The sequence below is a fragment of the Parambassis ranga genome, chromosome 5 (assembly GCF_900634625.1).
Source record: "Parambassis ranga chromosome 5, fParRan2.1, whole genome shotgun sequence".
In the NCBI taxonomy this organism is placed as follows: domain Eukaryota; kingdom Metazoa; phylum Chordata; class Actinopteri; family Ambassidae; genus Parambassis; species Parambassis ranga.
Genome location: NC_041026.1, coordinates 11,912,908 through 11,933,409, shown reverse-complemented (window position 1 = coordinate 11,933,409; position 20,502 = coordinate 11,912,908). Strand labels below are relative to the sequence as shown.

The 20,502-nt window shown below is 41.3% G+C and overlaps 1 protein-coding gene across 3 annotated transcripts in view; it reads right to left on the bottom strand.

Moving 5' to 3' along the window:
- tox2 (TOX high mobility group box family member 2) overlaps window positions 1-12,750 on the bottom strand; it is an 86,213-nt gene extending 73,463 nt beyond the window's left edge. For 2 of the 3 annotated variants that reach the window (XM_028407130.1, XM_028407132.1), the window contains exon 1: window positions 12,071-12,749. In XM_028407130.1, coding sequence (XP_028262931.1) covers window positions 12,071-12,163 — 93 coding nt within the window. In that variant the 5' untranslated portion in view covers window positions 12,164-12,749. Of the gene's footprint in view, window positions 1-12,070 lie in introns of all 3 variants that reach the window. The other variant, XM_028407131.1, reaches the window with a different exon arrangement.
- Between the last annotated feature and the right edge of the window lie 7,752 nt (window positions 12,751-20,502).

Genomic DNA, 20,502 nt, shown 5'->3' with positions numbered 1-20,502 from the left:
TGCAACTGTATTGAGATACCACTAAATCTGCAAAATATAGCACCAGTTCCTCAACGTCTAAATAAGGCTTAATGCTACTTTCACCCTCTGATGTTTTTTTAGAGTGAGTTATTCTTGCTTTCAACTACATATTAACAGTGTCTGAGTAAGCAGTGGCTACAATTTCCGTCAGAACATTCGCTTTAAGATACCACAACAAATTTAGACATTTGAATGTCTATACATTCGGCAGATCCATTAACAGGGTTTATTACACAGAGCAGTGAGGACATTTCATTGGAGTTGTTTCTAAACATTTATTCCTTTTCGATATGTTGGTGTTCCTGAATATCTTCTGTATATAAATCGAATAGCTTTTCTAATTTTTCCTCATGCCCGCATTTGTTTTTCAGTTTTGCGTTTTTGTGATAGCTGCATTATTTGCTTGCTGCATCATCAGAAATTCACATATGCAAGATGCTGTTCACACAGTTATGCACTGTGGTGAGATTAGTTATGAGATAGTGATACAGTAAGTGAGTAATATCGAAGAATTACACAGCCTGAGTTCTCACGTGTGCCCTCAACTGGTACATGTATGTAATCATTCAGTCGCAGCTCAATGTTGGGAACTCAAACTTAAACAACAAAAAATCTCCTGCCAATGTTTATGTGTAATTCACTTGGTCATTATTTTCAAATTAGATGGTTAGTGACATCTGCTAAATGTTTCAGTGCAGACTGGTTACTTTATGGAGGGGCAGAGGCACCTTTGAAAGATTCACACACTCTATATGGTAAACAGCAGTGTAGTGCTGCTTCATGTGTAGACTGGGACCAACAACTGGGGTTTACATGTAACTATATATAAACATTATTACAAAGTCTGCTTCTGCATCGTGGCCATGTGGTTTCTGATATGGCAAAGCCAGTGAACTGGCAGCAAAGCCAATCTACAGTTTATAACTCAACCACACATCAATAATAGAAAAAAAATAGATTACAGTAAATCCATGGTTCAAAAGCTGCATACCTTTGAAATGTCAAAGGGGAAACCACAACGGATAACTCATCTCAAAACTCATTTCAACTGCACAATGCAAGCTGTATTACAAATATTCAACAGCCTACTGTTCCCTCCAGGTATTTTTCAGCAAAACACTCTATACATTTTCATTTGAGATGAGAAGAAAGAAATGTTTTTTTTTTTTCATAGGCAAGCAGCCAAACCAATTTAATTACATTCCAAATGGGCACAATCTCCACATAGCAACCAGCTAGTGTTGTATTTCTCAAACTTCAACAGCCTCCTTGACTTTTTCTGGGTAATTGAAGTCTTCCACTCTTCCACCCTCATCATTATGCGGAGCAGCAGAAAGTACAACAAACCAAACCAAAAGGAACAAGGAGATCTGGCGCTCAGAACGATCTGCTATAGCCAATTTGTAACTTCATCAGCATGTCTTGATTCAGTTTCTCTGAAGTCAATTAAAAGAATATTAGGTGGTGAATACCTAGAAAGAACTGACACCTTTCTCCTGCCAAAAAAAAGCTGCTGATTACCCAACTGGTGTCAGCAAAATCCTGTTAAACTTAGGAAAGGTCGCCACTTTCCATTTTGGATTTATTCTTCTAGCCTCGAGCTGTGTCCAAAGAACACAGAAACAATTCTTTTGATGCGAATATCTTCGTTCATTACTTATCAGAATGCAAGGCCTCTACATCTGAAAGATATCAAACTTTGCAAACAACAGTCTGTGTTGCCAAGAGGTAACATTTCACTACAAAAAAGAAGCAATTAAGAACAGAACTCAAGATGAACATGACAATTTGGATAAAAAATAAATAAGAGGTTTTCTATTCATAAGAGTTTCAAATACTTTTTCCTTTTCCGTCACTGTAGAGATACATGTCCAATAAATGCTTAAGTCCTTGATAAAACTTCAAAAGATGCTTTAAAGGAGCTTATTGGCAAATCGTTTACACTCTCTCAGGATTTTTTTTTTTTTAACTCCAAAGACAAACTATAATCTCAGAAGGGTCCTCCCTCCTCCCATCTTCCCAGTGGGTAATTATGGGATGGAAGGAAAATAAATCATCCATCCAGCCTGGCGTGTGTGTGTGTATATGTCTGTGTACACTACAACTCCAAATAAGGTCCTGAGGTGACCAAAGCACCAGGTATGGTATCAGTTACATGATGCTGTGTTTGCTTCAGGAAGTCCTAATAACAGTCTGAGATGTTCAAGGCCTACAAAGGTGATATCCCTCTCCAAATACAGAAAAATAAATATCTGTGAATGTTTTAAAATGTGAGATCTGTTAACTTTTAACCAATTATCCCTCTATTTATGTACACTTGCCCACACCCTCCTCTCTCTCTCTCTCTCTCTCTCGCTCTCTCCCTCCTAGCTCACTTTCTCTGTCACTGAATCTGTCTGAGAGCCCAGCCACATGCCAGTGCCTTTGTGTCAAAGATTAAGTGAAACCAGGAGTGCCAACAATGCTGTGTTTGCACAGGGGGCACACTCGATTCAGCTGCACCAACACATCACATACCAATCAACATGCAGAGGCCTAAAAAAGACTTGGACAACTACTGTACATCCAAAATTAACTTTTAAAAAGTAAAAACTTTTGAGAAAGTGAGCGCCGCATTACTCCGCATTTGTCTGAAAGCAATGCTGAATATATGCAAAAAAGGAGAGAATCTACATTTCAGTATACAGGGTAGCTCTTCTATAAGATTAAGTATTCTTATTATACCGTGTTGTCGCTGAAAATGACTAGGTAGCTGAGACTGACTATCAACACACAAAGAATAAAAATTCCTGGAAAGTAAGGCAAAGCTACAATGAAAATATTATGAACAAAGCCCCAAAGTGCCAGAGGTGGTTTACAAGACTGAAGCAAAAAGGGGCCTGAGGGGACTGTGGGTTTGTAGTGATAGGGAGGGGAGTCACACACACACTTGGCTCGGGGAGGCACAGAGACAAACGGCACATGGCAGAGGACCAATCCTCAGTGGTCTAACCAGCGAGCTAGCTTCCTGTGCAACCCTGAAGTAACTCAATCACGATCTATTGACATGAGTTGAAAAAGTCAAACAAATACAGCCTATTTATCTTTTTGATCAGTCTAACAAGCACACACATGACTTAACCATAAATCTCTCAAAATAATGGCTGGGATCACACATTTGATCACAGGGTCAACTTTGAATACAGATGCACTCATAGCATGAAATACAGTAATCTGGGCTGGTTGTTGCTGCAGAACAACACAACAGCATTTCTGTGGTCTGTGTGCTCACATGTGCACTTGTGTTTATTCACACAAGTACAGACACGCTTGCATCTGCATGCAAGTGTGTGTGTGTGTGTGTGTGTGTGTGTCTATACCTGTGAGAGAGTGTATATGTCTCTAAGTATGTGTACTCAGTGGGCCCATGGTCTGTGAGTGTGGACCTGAACCAGCCGGCTCCAGTTCTGTTTGCACAGGACATGCCTCAGGAAGCTAAGACAACTGTTCATGTTTGCCCAGGCTTGTGGACCTCTCTTAATACACCCGACAGCTGCATTCTTCGACAGCGCAGACACTGTGTTTATCAGTGTTTTTATACATTTATCCTATGGAATCTGTTGGAACCCGGCATCCTCGCTGACCTTTTCTGGGAGGAGTCATGGGGATTGCTAGTGCCAACAAACAAACCACATGCTATGGTGCAACTCTGACAGGCAAATTCTCTGTGCTTCTTATATAATCTGTAACTCTCCTGTACCTGGACCAGCTGTCAGTCTATCATTTTACACAACAAACCTTTAACACAATAAGGTTTGAGTCAACTGCGGCAGTGAAAAACCTACTGAAAAAGTCTACCAAAAACAAACTCTGATGATTACCATCATGTATTTTGACCTAAAGTTACAATTTGTAACAAAAGGTATAATACATAGTGATGCCTGGATAAGCTACACACTGAACATGCTGAGGGGCCTGGGCCTTAGTTAGAGGATGAGGTCAGTGTTAGGCTAAAAACAAACCTTAGCCAGTAAACTCTTCCTTTCCAGTTGTCGCTTACCAGGAGCTTCAGCCTTCACTGAGTTTACTGTTTCTGACATTTTCCCATTTTGTGGTTCAAACTGCTATTACACCATGGTAATAGCTGTGGCTAGCTGGTTAGCAGTATTTCACATCTCTGCAACATAAAACCCAGTAACTCAAGGTTAATAGAAACACTGTCTACTTCATGCCTGTGTTATCCAGTTTAGAGCAGATCTGTCATCTCGGTAACCGGTCAAAACTTGGGACACTCTGACCTGTCAAGACTCCCCAAAATCACTTGTATGCCCGCTCACTCCTTGCTTTTCTTAGTGTTTCATTTCCTGCTCATAGACCAAACAACAGTCTCACTCCACTTCAGGTGAAGCTTTTACTGGAAGAAAAATAAAATCATGACAGCACCAAATCACAGCTATAATATACCATTCCCAGAGAGATGAAATGAAAAACAAATCGTTGGATGAACTGTGAGATCTTTGCAGAGTGGCGAGTGTGAAAATGAAACATGATGAGCTCCGTCTGTGCTTATTTGAATTGTTGATATGGTTTTCTCGTACAGTGGTTACGCTAATTTATGTAGCAAAGCCTGCTTTACACAAATCTGCCAAGGCCAATAACTGTGCTCATAATCTCCAGCATCTAGAATAATCACATTGTGGTCTATTTGTTTATGAATGAAATGAAGCAATTATCCTAATGAAGATCAGCTTTCTTGCTGGGGGAATTGCAGCGTTTCAGCACAATGAAAATGTTTTGCCTGTGTTGCCTCCACGTTGGCATGCTGATACCTTAATCATAAAACAATAGGAACAACAACGCTCCTTGCTGCTGTATGATAATTAGGGACTACGTCGTTCACAATTGGGATTCTAAAACTGTTGCAAAAGAGAAAAAAAAAATGAACTGCGCACTTCCTGACCTGCAGTCTAAACCACATGCATGTGGATGCTGCTAAATGTCAGCAACAACAATACATTTGGTTGCTGCCCTTGGTAAACCAAAGACATAAAGTTGCATAACAGAAGGTCACAGCAGTTTGAATGTTAATATTGACTTATTGTTATAATAAAATCTGAGCTATATATGCAACAACCCCAGTCTCACTACTGGTATGTGTGTCTTTTTCTCTGTGTTTTGTAGAAATACAAAGGACACATTCTGTAGTTATCAAAGGGAAACATTATTTAATACAACAAGCCTTCAGTACAACAAGGACTGATTCAGGCGTTGTACTTTTTTTATGTTGCGGTGCTGATGGAAAGCAGATGAATCTGCTTTGAAATGCTACTGTAGCACAGTGAACTGTACGTTCAGTTTTCACTTCTCATCAGCAGACAGAGCAAAGAACCCAGCAAAGAAATGGTTAAATAGATCATATAAAGCAGATCTTTCTCTCTCTCTTACACACACAGAGACACACACATTCTTCAGTGAAATCCATCAATCAGCATTTCATGCAGTTTGGGTTTGAACCACACCAAATGCACTAAAACAATAAACGTCTGTCTTTCAAGTCGCTATCTGGACTGGAACACATCTGGTGGCAAGGCTCATTTTGGTTTCCACATCGTTGAATGACATTACAGACTCACTGGCGAGCTGAAAAATAAAGTACCCCCTAAAAATCTCTCTCCATTTTTCCCTCCATCTACAGCACCCTTCTGTCTCTCTTTTGCTTTCTCTATCTTTATGCACACCCCAAATCTACTCCTGCACCCCCCCCCTTCACTAACCATCTAACCTCTCAAATGCTATTCCACCACCCCATCCCCCAACCAATCAAGAAGTGAATATAAAACAGCACAAGGAAACTGGGCTGCAGGAGGAAGGCGGTAGAGAAAACTGGGGAGGGTGACAGAGAGAGACAGCCAGTCAAAGCAATTGCTACTGAGCGTCCAGTGGCCTCCTGAGGTGAAGACAGTTTAAAATGCCAGTGGACTCGACTTTACACAAGTTGTAAGCGTATGAAATGCACACCCAACATCCAGCTGATGAGCCAACAGTCAAGCCTGACTGTAGTATTTGGGTTTCAGGGGGCAGTGACGATAATTAGGGTTAATGTGATTTAATGAGGGCCACGAGCAGGGCTGGGGCTAGAGCGCTTCGATTCGCAATCAACGTCAAATTTGGAATTACTCTGACACCTTGTGATGGGGGTTTGCCATGCATGTCATCAAGCCTAAAAAAAAACCTGCCATCAGTCTCATCCTAAAAGCAGACTTATAATAAACATACAGTGTGATATATTAAAGCGTGATGATGGCACAGGAATGATTTGGATAGCAGCAGTAGTATATTGGGAAGAGTTTTAAAAAATGCACTGTCATGACTCAATTCTTGGGTAGTTAGTGCAATCAATCATCAGCATAAATAGCCTGTTTCTATGGACCCTGGTGATTAAGTAGCTAACCAGGCAGGATAAACTATAGTATCTATTTTCAGCCATACATGACTTATGACCCTCTTAACACCTCTAGTAGCTCTGAGTCATGTCTGGACTAGATTATAAAGTACAGAGCGACGGGAGTGCTGCAGAGTCTGGTTAAGACTGGCTTTGTCACCTTCACTATCCTTTAGGTTAAACTGGTGGTAAATTCCTGTTATGGACACCTCTATCACTGTCAAAACAGACAACTGCTGTCCTTAAAATACCTCTTAAAATCTGGGGTTTAGGTGCAGCTATAGAATAGAAACTGCAGTATCATTGATGTGGCGGCGGCGGTTTTTTTTGGAGCTGCATAAACAGATTACGAAGACAGTCGAGTTCTACATGTAACATACCTTTCCATCAGATTCTGTTCTCCTGTTTTTTTTTTGTTTTTTTTGTTGATCTAAATGCAAAAATCCCCATAAAAAGTCCACCTTTTTTCCTGGTAATGTAACAGCCTGTGCACACAAAACAACCAGCGTCCCACTGCTCCACTGTAGCTACTTATCATTAACTCAAAGACACAATCAGCCCCAGGCGATCCAGCTTCCCTCCATAACCTTTTGACATTGCTGCTGGGAAGGTAAATGAGAAAAGAAGTTAGACACAGAGACAAGCAGAAGAGGGGGATGTGGAGAGACTTGATTATGAATAGTGCCAGGAAGTGGTTAGACTAAATAAAAATATAACGTCACAAAGTAGACGGTTTAATGATTTTTTTAAACAGAAAAATAATGTTAATTCCATTCCACATTAACTATTATTTGCTCAGATTTAACTGCCTGGAACTGCATTAGAACAATAAACTCACCACTTTGTGAGTTCCAGCGCCCCCCACCCACTCCCCTCTCTGGTGTGCATTTGAGCCATGCATGGGTTAACATTTTTCCCAGTGAGAATGGTTGGGATATTGCAACTTGGACTGGCCAGTCAGCAGAATGTTATGAATGGGCACAATGAAAAACCCCAAGTCCACGCTGTCGACCCAAGAATGCTTGCCTCCATGTAATTAACTTCTCTCTGTGTACAGAATGAGGTACTGCTGGAATAACTCTTCTTTTTCTGTTTCTATTATGGTCATGTTTCGAGAAGGAAAAAAGAAACACACATTCATGGAAAATATCTTATATATTTTTGCCTATCCATACTTTGAAGTGTACCGTGACTAATACCGTGATTTGGACAGTATTGGAAATGGAACGGACCACTTGAAAGGTGGGGGGGGGGCGTCGGTGCTCTGTAAAAAGCAGCCTCATAGCTCTTTGAGTGGACAAATGTCAGCTTCTTGTTACTTGCACTCCTGTAGCGATGTACAATGAGGTATTGCAAAGGAAAACCACAGTCAATGTATGGATAAATCTAATGAATTTCAGACTTTTTGCGTCAAGACTAACAAGCACGTGCATGCATACAGCCCTTTAAGAGAGACTGCATATAAATAACATACAGTAAGTTAGAACAGACTGCAGCTATGTAAAGAATAACATCTGCAAACCATTGGATTATAAACCTACAGTATAATTACATGAGAGGCTCTCTCTTGGGCACTGTGCTGTTGGAGGGAAGAGGGATGAGGAGAAAGTGGAACATCTACAGTAATCTATCCAACTTCATTTCACCGGAGTGATTCTGCCTGGGGGTATGCACAAGTCATAATGCATTTGACAAATAGTCTCCCACTAAAACAGGCATTTGCGAAGAAGTGGCCTTCAGCGCTGGTATACACAGCTGAGTGTACACTGAACAAACAAGCCTCCCACTCAGACAGGAAAGATACAGAGAGGCTTCAAAAAGATTAGGAGAAATCTTGGGCGAAAAGTAAAGATGACTCACGGTGATTGTGCAAGTGCAGGACAATGTAAGTTGGACCGAAGTGAGAAGAGCAACAGTGCCGTGGGGTTCTTAGCAAAACACAAATCGATGCTGTTGCTCATGTGTTGTTTGCATTGTTCTCAAATGTGGATGCACAGGTTGTCAAGCATTTTACAATGAAATGTAAAAAGCACAATAGCTCCTTTCGTCTTAAATAATAATAATAATAAATAATAATAAATTTAATAATAATAAATAATAATAATTTGGGTATGAAAAGGGGAATTAAAGCATCACCTTTCTATTAGGAATTCAACTCAAATGCATGTTTTCTAGGTGCCACTAGCACTAAAGTAGGTGAGAAGAAATCCTGAAATTCTTGTAGAGATGTCGATTCAACTTCACACCCTAAGAATGGAGTTAAACTGTATTGGATTATACCTACACATCCTCACACAAAACAAAAGAACAGGTCAATTGCAACTATTTGCAAAACAATGTACATAACACAGGTTGTTCAAAGACAGACCAAGTCCACAAATAGAGGAGGTGGGGTAGCATTTACCTATTTCCACTTCTGCCTGATCAAGAAAATGGGCAAAGAGGTGAGGTGGAGCGTGAGAGTTGAGTTGATGTGGGTTGAAGGTGCCTGAGAGGACAGCTAACAATGCGAGATGGCATCCACCTGTTACTTTAAGCAGCCACGCCTTACATATGTCTCCCTTTGGGGCTCAATATAAACTGATGAATTGTAGAAAACAATTCACTCCTGAGAAGCGGTCATAACCAGGGACTAAAGTTGTTTTTGTTCCGTGCTATAAATATGGCAGTCAAAGGCAATTCAGTCCCTTTTGGAGCCAACCTCAAGTGGCCATTCAATGAATTGCACTTCCATGGCTTCATGTTTCAGGCCCTGCTTCAATCACTTTAAGAACTGAACCATGTGATGAATAGGCAGGTTATACTGGCAGGTATTTTGGATTATTTTGTCCCCCTGTTTTCAAATTAATAGGCTGAATAAAAAAGAGCCACCATGTATAATGCAATAAAATTAAAAACTATCAAGAAGGTAAAAAAAATTACAGGGTAGATGTGCTTTTATAAGCAAGGTAAATTTAATGAACCCAATATAATGATGCATCCACAATCCTGTGCTTTATTCAGTATATTCCTGCCATGCATCAATCAGCCGTCAGTCTGAATGTGGCCAATCAGCTTGAACCAGTTTCAGCTTACACATTCTTTGCGTTCCTCAATTATTAACCCCTTCAGGTAGACAACAGAATGCATCCAGTTACTGTAGCCAACAGTCAACAGTCACAAATAGACATGTGTGTTTACACCACTAGAACAGGAAGCAACGGGCTTTTATATACGGACTGTCCCACTTAGTATTATGCTCACTTCCTGGTTAATGTGTTTAGGGCTGAACAATCATTATACTGTGCACCATTACATAGATCTATTCATAACCTAAACACAAATTTTGCTGGTGACAAGATCCCAGCAGAAATGAAAAAACTATTTAAAGCAAAAAAAAAAAAAATCTGTGTCTTGCAATTATCTTTCCAATTTCCTGTAACATATTTTAACAAAACCATTCCAACCATGGATGCACTGGCTATAACTAACTCTCTAATGACTGTGAAATGAAGAAGAAAACATATTTTTATCATCTTTGCAAACTTCACAGCTTGGGAGTGGAAGTAGTGTTAGACTGCCATTGCACTTCTAACGCAGTGCTACTCCAGGAGGTCAACTCGATCCTGCTCCTGAAATGAAAAACTGCCATAAAGATAAACTACTGCCAAGATGTCATATATAAAGCTCCTGCATCATTATTCAACAGTTATGTGTAGTGGAGGGAGTGCAGTACAGATAATGTGTCACTTTACATCTTAGTCACAGCTGCTACTTTAGTAATGACAACGTTATACGATTCTGTCCTTGAAACCCAAACCTGCTCTTACCGGGCCAGCAGCCTCTACGCTCGCTGAATCATGATAACTAGTACAGTTCATTGTGTTAATACTACAAGACCTGGGTCATAGCCTCAGTCGGAGTCCCCACTGTGATCTTAAATATACATCTGCAGCTACCATGTCTCAGACAGAATTACTGTACCCACAAGTGTGAAGGCTGTAAGTTTATCATCAAAGATTACAGTCCTATCTGAGGCCTTGTTTTATTATTGGGCTATTTTAGGCGTTGATCTGGGATTAAATTGTAATTAAGATCATTTTTGTTGGAGTTAAATAACTATAGGAATGGCTGCTGTTGAGGTAAAATACTCATCAAACCTCTTTGCAAGTGTGTGAGTGTGGGGAGTTGGGGGCATGTGTAGCCTAAACTGCATGTGTTGTACATGCATGCATCCAGGTAACCGTGTGTATGAACAAGAGAGATTAACAATTCAAATATTGTACCATGCTATAATAATGTTCCACTTTATCATCAGCAAATGTTAACTGCCTGCTGGCTCGCCTCCAGGTGCTAAGGCAAGCAAAGTTACAGCACTTCTGAATGGCTGCGGGGATCATGCCTGCTCCTAGCTCTGCTCAGCAGCCACTGACAAATGTTTACACAAGTTTTACCTTGACCACAGGAAAAAGAAACTCGCCTTGTTACTTGTAATCTTGCGCTATAGCACGTCTGTAATGAACATTTCTCACTTGCGCAAGCCAGGAGTTATAGCGCCACAAGCGCAGACTTTACAGTTGGCCCAATGACAGACATATCACACTATGACAGCATTAATCAGGAAAGATGCCAATATTTTGCAATTTACTCGTTTTCAAATAAAAACACTTCTCAGGGATAATCCATTAAAGCATGTATCCTCTCGTTAGTTCGCCATACATGTACAAACACTGAACGGTGTTCCATGCGTAAAAACGCAATTCATTAGGCAACTTCTTAAAGGTGGTAATAAAAATAAGCACAATTAAACAGAAGCAAATTATTTATAATTGTTGAAATGGATTGTCTCTTTTTAGGCTGCTGGTGAATAATTTATTCCGAAAGAAAGTTAGAGCATTATTTCGCCAGAGCGTATTTTTGCGCACAGACGTGTTGGTAACCAAGGCCGTCAAAAATGTGAATATTCCAATTAGAAGCATAACAATAAAGGCGAAATCAGACAGACGGGTACACGGAGACGTCAGTGGCACGCAGCAGGTTATATACATCAGACCGTCACAAACAGCCCAGGCGCATAGCATGGTGCCATTATCTCACTCCGACGCAATCGCGATAATTGTTTTATTGGATTAATTGTGTGCATTTGCCATGTGGAGGTCTGCGCGCAGCAGATGACGACGCGTGCGTCCTAAGTTGTGTGTTGTAAAATTATACAGGGAGCTCTTCTACACATTATGAAAAATAACAGAAAAACAACCAACCATGCACACATTCGTTTCCAGTTTGGCCAGTTCATCCTGTGCGCCACGGAGAGTGTTGCGCTCCAACTCTACGCACAGGACAGCTACAGTAACATCGCAGTGTTCACATTAATACATTAACACAAATTGCAATTTACAGGACGTGTGCGAGCTCAGAGCAGGTGTCACGATCTGCAGAGTTTGTGTGTGTGGGGGAAAAAGCAACAAAGTTCAGCCTGGTGTCACTCAAGCACCCCGAGGGATCCAAAAGTGCAGCACTTGTCACTAATGGTCTTCAACGCAGGATCATGCACAGCCAGCATGTGTAGCCAATGCACTTGCATCACCACGCATGGAGCTGCACATCTGACCCACTGAAAGCGCGTAAAGTAAAGGTTCATATTTTTACCTTGTTGGAATGGTAATAGTCCACACCGGAGTCAGTCGGTAACGTATATGAACCCACAGTTGAAGGGGGAGCTGGATAAAATCTGACGTCCATCTCAGAGTCCGCAAGACTGACGGCATGAAAGCGTAGCTCCAACAAACCTGAGCGACTTCTCTCTCTCTCTCTCGCTCTCTCTCTCTCTCTCTCTCCTGCACACACACACTCTCTCTCTCTCTCTTTTTCTCCTGTGTCTCAAACCGAACAAAAAGTAACACTAGAAGAAGAAGAAGCCAGTCTCTCCAGTCTTTATATCCGTCCTACAGCTACTTCAGCACTATCTGGGTATTCGGTACGGTGATGCTCTGGTGTAACATCCCTATAAAGTTCACTTGGAAAGAAGGAGAAAGAAACGGGAGCTCTCCGCCTCTGTGACCTCCCAAACTACCGAGCAAAACGGTCAGTGAAGTTGTTTGACAGCGAGCAGAGCTGGACGTGTTGCAGGTAAAGATGCAGAAATGATCTGGTCGACGGTTTCTCCCAAAAAAACCCCGTTCTCCGTTCCTGGTTTCCAGACGCGCTGTAGCTTTGTCATGTGGGAGCGCTCTGATCCATCCATGTGTTCCCGGCCACTCAGCGGCTGCTAGGCTGCGACCTCTACCGGCCAGAGGTGGGGACGGGCGCGGAAAGGGTCAGCGGGGTTGGGAGGATAGAAGCGTGTGTGTGTGTGTGTGTGTGTGTGTGTGTGTGTGTGTGTCAGTGGAGAAAGAGTCTTTTTAAACTGAGTCTAAGTGACCTCTCAGTTGGCGGGAAGGAGTCTCTTCGTGGTGGTGACAGCATTACAAATCGAAGGCTGTCTCGGATCATTCAACATTAGTTTGAGTAATCAGCCTGCTTTAAAGAGCTGCTGACAAATTGTTTTTCAGAGAATTAAGTCTGACAGTGTCATCACTCCGAAATAAACTATTAATCTCCTGTATAGTCCTTCACTGACTATAAAATATAAGAATTGGATTAATAAATCCTCTCCCTGCAGATGTAAGACTTCCTGTTTACTTGAGTTAAAGTACCTTTAACACACACACTAACACTCCATTAGAAGTAGACTTAAATTAGGTATTATTTTAATATATGATTTAAGTATCTAATGCAACATTTTGTGTTTTTTTTCTGTTCTACTCGACATCATGAAGAGCATATATATAGTCTTTTATTGTGGCTGTCTGATGGCGCTAACACTTTCTAAAATGGTCATAGAGGGAAGAGGGAGGTTAGCTGTTAGCTGAGCAGAGAGACCAAGCTTACTAATAAAAACTCATTGTGCTTCGGGAGTGTGTACACACATGCACGGCTATTGAAAACAAGCGGGGCACACAGCAGGAAAGCTCAGTGTCTTATCAACCAGGTGTGGAGAAACTGGGCCTCCACCTTGCTGCGCACGGCTCCCTCCCCCGGCCTCATCACACCGTGGTGGAGCAGAGCGCCGCTCCCCGCGGCAAACAGAGAACACGTAGGTCAACCCGCAGACCATCATACGGAGAGCTGCTCGTCGGTTTCTCTAGTATACGTGACGTCTGACAATTGATAGCAAACAACTAACTCCGCGCTGCAGCCACTTCCGGTTTCTATGTCACATGACTTCAGTACAGCCCCGCCCCCTTTTGGAAAAGCAGCAGAGGGTCTAATGAAAGTGGTGAACATGAACCTTATATGTAGCACACTAAATATTTCATTCATTTAAAATTTTAAACTTTTGTAAGACAGGAAGTGTATATCATTTAATACCACTAGCATAATATTCTCTCCAGCACTTGTTGGCCTGAGGGCAGACTAGACCTCCATTGACTTACTAGACCACCTTGTGGTGCAGAGTGGTATTACACAAGGTAACAGGCCAGAGCTAGCTGGAGAGCAAACATCATATTTCTGTTTGGTCAATATTTGAAACATATTAAATTACATTTATTACAAAATATACTTTGCATGTCACTAAAGCATGTTCTTATATATTTAAACTTTATACTAAGCTGTGCTTGATAAACTCTTTCATTTACTTCACTCTGTTTCTGCCTTACTGCCTTTCTTTGCTTTATTTTGCTGCATGTCTGCTCACCAGGGAAATACATACTGAGAATAGATATGATAGGTGAGGTAACACACATTGCTACTCTGCTCCAGTTTTGACCTTTGCATTCATAACACACAATCACACGTACTCACACCTGGACAAACTCAAATCACACTCTCACTGTGGTCATCACAACACAAAGAATAACGCTCAGACAGAAACGGAGAGGGAAAAATAACCAACTGAATGTGTCACACTGTTCTACAGAACTGTGTGGAGTGCCGTTCAGTCATCAGTCATACGTGTCATTAAAGTGTTCTTGCAGAGCCACACGTGGTGTGTGTGTGTTGTGCATTCCCGCATGCTGAAGTGTGTTTTTCTTTTTTCTTTTTAGGGCCCGAGCACCGAATGGTGCAAGAGCCCTATTGAAACCCTTAGGATTATTATTAGGGCCCGAGCACCGAATGGTGCAAGAGCCCTATTGAAACCCTTAGGATTATTTTTTTTTTTCCCCCTCCGAGATCGCATTTTTGGAGGCCTTAACATGCCCAAAAACTCACCAAACTTGGTAGAAAAATTCATTCGCCCGAAAAATTTTGAAATTTGCTGACTTTTGAAATGCACATATAAAAATGGCTCTATAGCGCCCCCAACGCGTAGCCCCTCTGGCCGGTTTGACACAGGATTATGAAAATTGGCACACATATGTATCACCTCAAGACGCACAAAAAAGTCTCTTGGACCCCCCCTCCAAACCCAACAGGAAGTCCGCCATTTGAAGGTTTGTGGCCATTTTTGGCGATGTGTGACCCTGCTGCCAAACATTTCATGCCTCGCATACTTCAACGGATTGAGCTGAAATTCGCCGTGTCCACTCAGGACACCATAGGGAATAGACGCATTCCAAAACTCTTACAAAAGTCTGACGGTGTGGCCGGGGCGTGGCCTCAAAGTTTGACCATTTCTGAGGACACAGAAAGTCTCTATAACTTCTTCGTTTTCTGTCCGATCTGTACGAAATGTCACATGTATGATCAGAGTCTGACCCTAAACACATCTATACAACAATATTGAGGCTTTGACAGAGCGCCACCTACTGGCTACACAAAATGTTGTGTTTTCATAGGTTTTTCTGCCTGCCCCCCTGGCCTGTTTTGAGTAGGGTCATGAAAATTGGTACACATGTGTATCACCCCAAGATGCACAAAAAAGGCTCTTGGACCCCCCCTCCAAACCCAACAGGAAGTCCGCAATTTTGAAATTTCTGTTAATTTTTGGCGATTTGTGACCCTCCTACAAAACTTTTCACGCCTCGCATACTTCATCCAAATGAGCTAAAACTCACTGTGTCCACTCAGGACACCATAGGGAATAGACGCATTCAAAAACTCTTACAAAAGTCTGACGTAGTGGCGGGGGCGTGGCCTCAAAGTTGACCATTCGCCATTACAAAGGAACTCACTGTATTTATTGCCCTAATGCGTAGCCCCGCTGGCCAGTTTGACACAGGATCATGAGAATTAGCACACATGTGTATCACCCCAAGACGCACAAAAAAGTCTCTTGGACCCCCCCTCCAAACCCAACAGGAAGTCCACCATTTTGACTTTTGTGGCCATTTTTTGCCTATTTGTGACCCTGCTTCAAAACTTTTCACGCCTCACATACTTCATGCAATTGAGCTGAAATTCACTGTGTCCACTCAGGACACCACAGGGAATAGACGCATTCCAAAACTCTTACAAAGGTCTTACGGTGTGGTGGGGGCGTGGCCTCAAAGTTGACCATTCGCCATTACAAAGGAACTCCCTGTATTTTTTGCCCTAATGTGTAGCCCCGCTGGCCAGTTTGACACAGGTTCATGAAAATTAGCACACATGTGTATCACCCCAAGACGCACAAAAAAGTCTCTTGGACCCCGCCTCCAAACCCAACAGGAAGTCCGCCATTTTGACTTTTGTGGCAATTGTTTGCCTATTTTTGACCCTGCTTCAAAACATTTCACGCCTCACATACTTCATGCAATTGAGCTGAAATTCACTGTGTCTACTCAGGACACCATAGGGAATAGATGCATTCCAAAACTCTTTCAAAAGTATTACCGTGTGGCGGGGGAGTGGCCTCAAAGTTGACCGTTCGCCATTACAAAGGAACTCGCTGTGTTTTATGCAGTACTACCCATATACTTTATGCAATGTGGACAAAATCTTACAGTACTGCTATGGACCCGAGTCTGAACAGACATATATGCTAATAGGATGATACGGTCATAGCGCCACCTACTGGTAGCAGGAAAGTTTGGTTGTAAACATGTGTTCGTTGTATCTCTGTGGAAATAAGAGGAGAGCATAGGACAGGAGAGTATAGGAGACAAGAGCATAGGAGAGAAGACTGCGATGACCCCGCGGATCGTAAGGTGCGCGAGGGCCCGCAATGCTGCTTGCAGCTTTAATTTTATCTGTTTTTGGTGTGAGTGTGTGTGTGTTTGTGTTTGTGTTAACCAAGCTGCTATTGTCATCCCAGTGGGTGACTTGTTGGCCCCCTCAGGACTGTGCCTATGTCCATGTAGCTATTACACAGCATGGTGGCTCTGGCCCTGGGGCGTGAGCCTGCTTTAATACCAGGCACAGATGGGTCGCACCATGGGCTTACTGTTGCGGTCTACCATCAGCTGCCAGCTCAGGCTGTCCTGACTCCGAGCTCATAAGGTTAACTGTCACAAGGATACTGATTTCTTCTCATTCTGTAACTCTGTGCGGCTGTCTGAGAGGGACAGGCAGGGAGGAATCCGCCAGTCTCTCTGTGTTACTGCTGCAGCAGAGGATACAGTATTTGGCACAAGTGGATTCATGGCTTCATTGGAAAGGAATGTGTGTAGTTTTTGTGTCGCACCCCTGCATAACACCAAGTAGGACAGAGGGGGAATTATGCCACAGAGCACTGTGGAAAAGGGTGGGTAAATGGAAAAAAAAGAAAAAGAGTTGAAAGTGAGAGAAAGATTGTAAAGATTCAGATGAGGTGGAATTAGTTGCGGGGTGGAGGGTTAACAGACGAGTGTAACATGTAAATAAAGGGGAGGTGACGCAGGACAGAGGGAGAGACACGCTAACTTTTTAACACTCAGATTCTTTCCAATGTAGGATGTAAGTCTGAAATACATGCATTCATTCAAAACAGCTTCAGCACCGCAAACTATTTTTATTGCTACGTGCAGCTCTCCTGCTCGCATCAGGAAATGAGAGGCAAATATAAAACACTACTTTCCATTAAGGGTTATGACCCTGCTGGAGCTTAGATGATGTCAGCAGTACCAGTTTTATAGCTTAAGTGATTTTACTTTTTCAAAAATTGATAACTTTCCATATGAACAATTCTCAGAACCTCATTTTAAATGAAGGAAGTCACTAATGATTTTATTTTTTAAATATTCGTGTAGAATTTCACTTTAAAATAAAACATTTAGAGATAAGTGGCATAAGATAGATAAAAACATTCTTTTTTCTGTCTATTCCGCTCTTTAGTTCCCCCTTTTTTGCATTTAAGTGTGCTGTTAATTCCCTTTTCCAGACAGAAATAAGCACTAAAGACCACAATTTGTTAGTTTTACTAGTGTTTTTTTATGTTTAATTAATAATATATTACCAGGTCCCATTTGCAGCGGAGAAAGCCCTGATGGTGATGTGTGCCTGAAACTGTAAAAAATGTAACCTGGGAGTAGAACAACTGAATAATAAAAGACAAAATGATGTGTCATTAATTCAGAGACAGATTCCTTTATGTAATAAACTCGTTTGGAAATGAGTTTTCACCTGCAGTTTGATTCCTGTTGACAGGCACTCTACTGGTTTATGATTAAAGATTAAAAGAGTCATGACAAAGGCTAAAATACAGATAAAGATTCCTGATCATTAAAAAAAGTCATAATGTTTAGACTTAGAGGAAGAAGAATCAGTTTCAGTGACAAAAAGAAGTCTGTTACACTGACCACTGATGGAAAAATGGAAGTCTATGCCATGTTGAAACAAGTTTTGTTTTAAGGGGTATGGCTCATCCTTTAAATTATATTGCACCTCCATTAATCAGGGGTGTGGGAGTATCTTGCGGATGTAGTCGCCTTACCTTCACTCCCCTCTTTAGTCATTTATGGTTTAGTTTGGATGAGTCAGGATCTGCAAGATGGAGCTTCAAGGCTGCTCTTAAGGAAATCTAGCAGCAACGTTCACTCATTTTTATAGGCTCCAGTGTTTTTGTCAAGCCATCTATCCACCTGAATCTCCTGTGTTTCTCTCCTTTTTTGCTAGTAGAATGGCTAATAAAAGGCACTTCAACATAAACATGTTGATGCTCTCTCTCATCACTGCTAGTGGTTGCACAACAAAGCAATGCGCAGGACAAACAATAACAAACAGGCTGTATGGGGTTACTTTTGGTCAGAAGACAATCTTGCATTATTACAAATAAACAGAATTTTAAGTGTGTTCTATTGATATTAACCCATAGATTCCAATCTCTTTCCTTTTCTATAAAATCACCTGTCGCCAGTGTCAGAGGTCTGATACAGTAAAATAAATCTGCATTTCTTAAGTTTACCTCCTCCACCACCTCCGTCTGCATATGAGAGAAGACTGACTCTCTCATCTGTAACAAATAAGCAGAGTTATGCAAGTGTTATTTAGTGTCACTATAATAAGACTTTCAAGTCCGTGCTAGTTAAGGGGTGCAGTGCCATACCACAGGTCATTCTGTGTAAAATCTGAATGCTTATTCTTTTGTAAAACCAGGTCAGAGCTTTCAGTTTGTGAAGTCACTTTGTAGAACTTTTGTAGGTCATGCAGTTTCTTTACTGACATCTGAACATAACATGGCTGTTTTATGGCTTTTTTTAGGTGGCTTTTAACCCAAATTTGAGAACCTAAGTGTTGCCACTATCTCTCTGATTTAATTCAGCACTCATGCTAATATTGTAACAACAGTGCCTTGGGTTGGCTGGTTGTAATTCCATATAAGGTTTGTCCTGAGCACAGCAAACAGCAAAGTAATGGTAAACAGGAAATAGTTCAATAGGTCTATTAAGCAGAGAGATGACTCATTAATGAGCAGATTTTACACAGAAAACACAGAATTAAACAGAAGCAGCATATTTGTCCGAGGGAAAAAATGAAACCCACGGAAACTGATTATGCTAAAAAGACTCACCTTTGCTTTGATTTGTGTCATTTGTGTTCTACGAATCACTTTGTTATAGAGCAGCTTGTGAAAATGCTTTGTAAATGACTTTGCCTTTGACTTTGCTTCTCATACCATGAATTTCACTTTATGTCAATTTAAGCCACATCAGTCTGGTAGTGAGGGGCTTAATTTTCCACTTTCACATTTCCACTCACCCCCAGCTTACCTAAATAAAAATCCATTTGGGTCACTAAGTTTGGTTCTTTTTTTTTTACTCAACCACGTACATCAAATAATTCCTATTTATCTGCTCGAAACAAGAAAATGGATTCAGATTGGACTCCAGGAAGCTATTGTAAAGTCAAAGAATAGAAATAGTGAATGATAAGTTGTTATTGGTCCAAACACATGTGATACAGAAGCTGTATCTTTCTTTGTAGTCGCACCAGGTGTGTGTTAAAATGAGACCTACAGGCGGTTACCTACTCGTGTCGCCAGCTGTAACAGTGCACCCTAATGCAGTCGTTCTTTAATCAATTAACACTACGATTGCAATGTTTGCTGTATTGCCATCATATTTAAAGTCAACGGCATGCAATGAATCTCGGGATAAGGAATGCATGTCAGAGTGAGACAGTGACTGTGCCTGAAATCTCCCCCTAACCGCTCAAAAGGCCCCATATGACCAGCTACAGGAGCTCATTTAGCAACAGACTCCGACTCCCACGATGCACCACTGAGAGACACAGGAAGTCATTCCTGCCTGTCGCAATCAAACTACTGAACTCTGAACTGTAACAATCACTCAGACACTGTACATTCATACTGGCACATTCACGTCATGCTCTTTACTATGTAAAGGTTTTTATACAATAGTAAATATGTTCTTCTTTAGATACAACTCAGGGATTGAAATGTTACCTAGGTAATTAGATATTTATTTTATATTTCAATTTCATATTTCAATTTATCTTTTATTTCTTTTTTATTATGTCTGTAACAAAAAAGAATTTCCCCTCGGGGATGAATAAAGAAATTCTGATTCTGATTTTGTGTCTTTGCATCTTGTGGTGCTGAGCAATGACATATTTAATGGTGAAATAAGAAAATGATGGTGGTAGTGTAAAAAGTGTTTTCCCAGTGAGCTCACTATATGGTGCCCTACATTAAACTCCCCACATCGAGTATAGGGAGTGAGTGTGTGATTTTGGAAACAGCC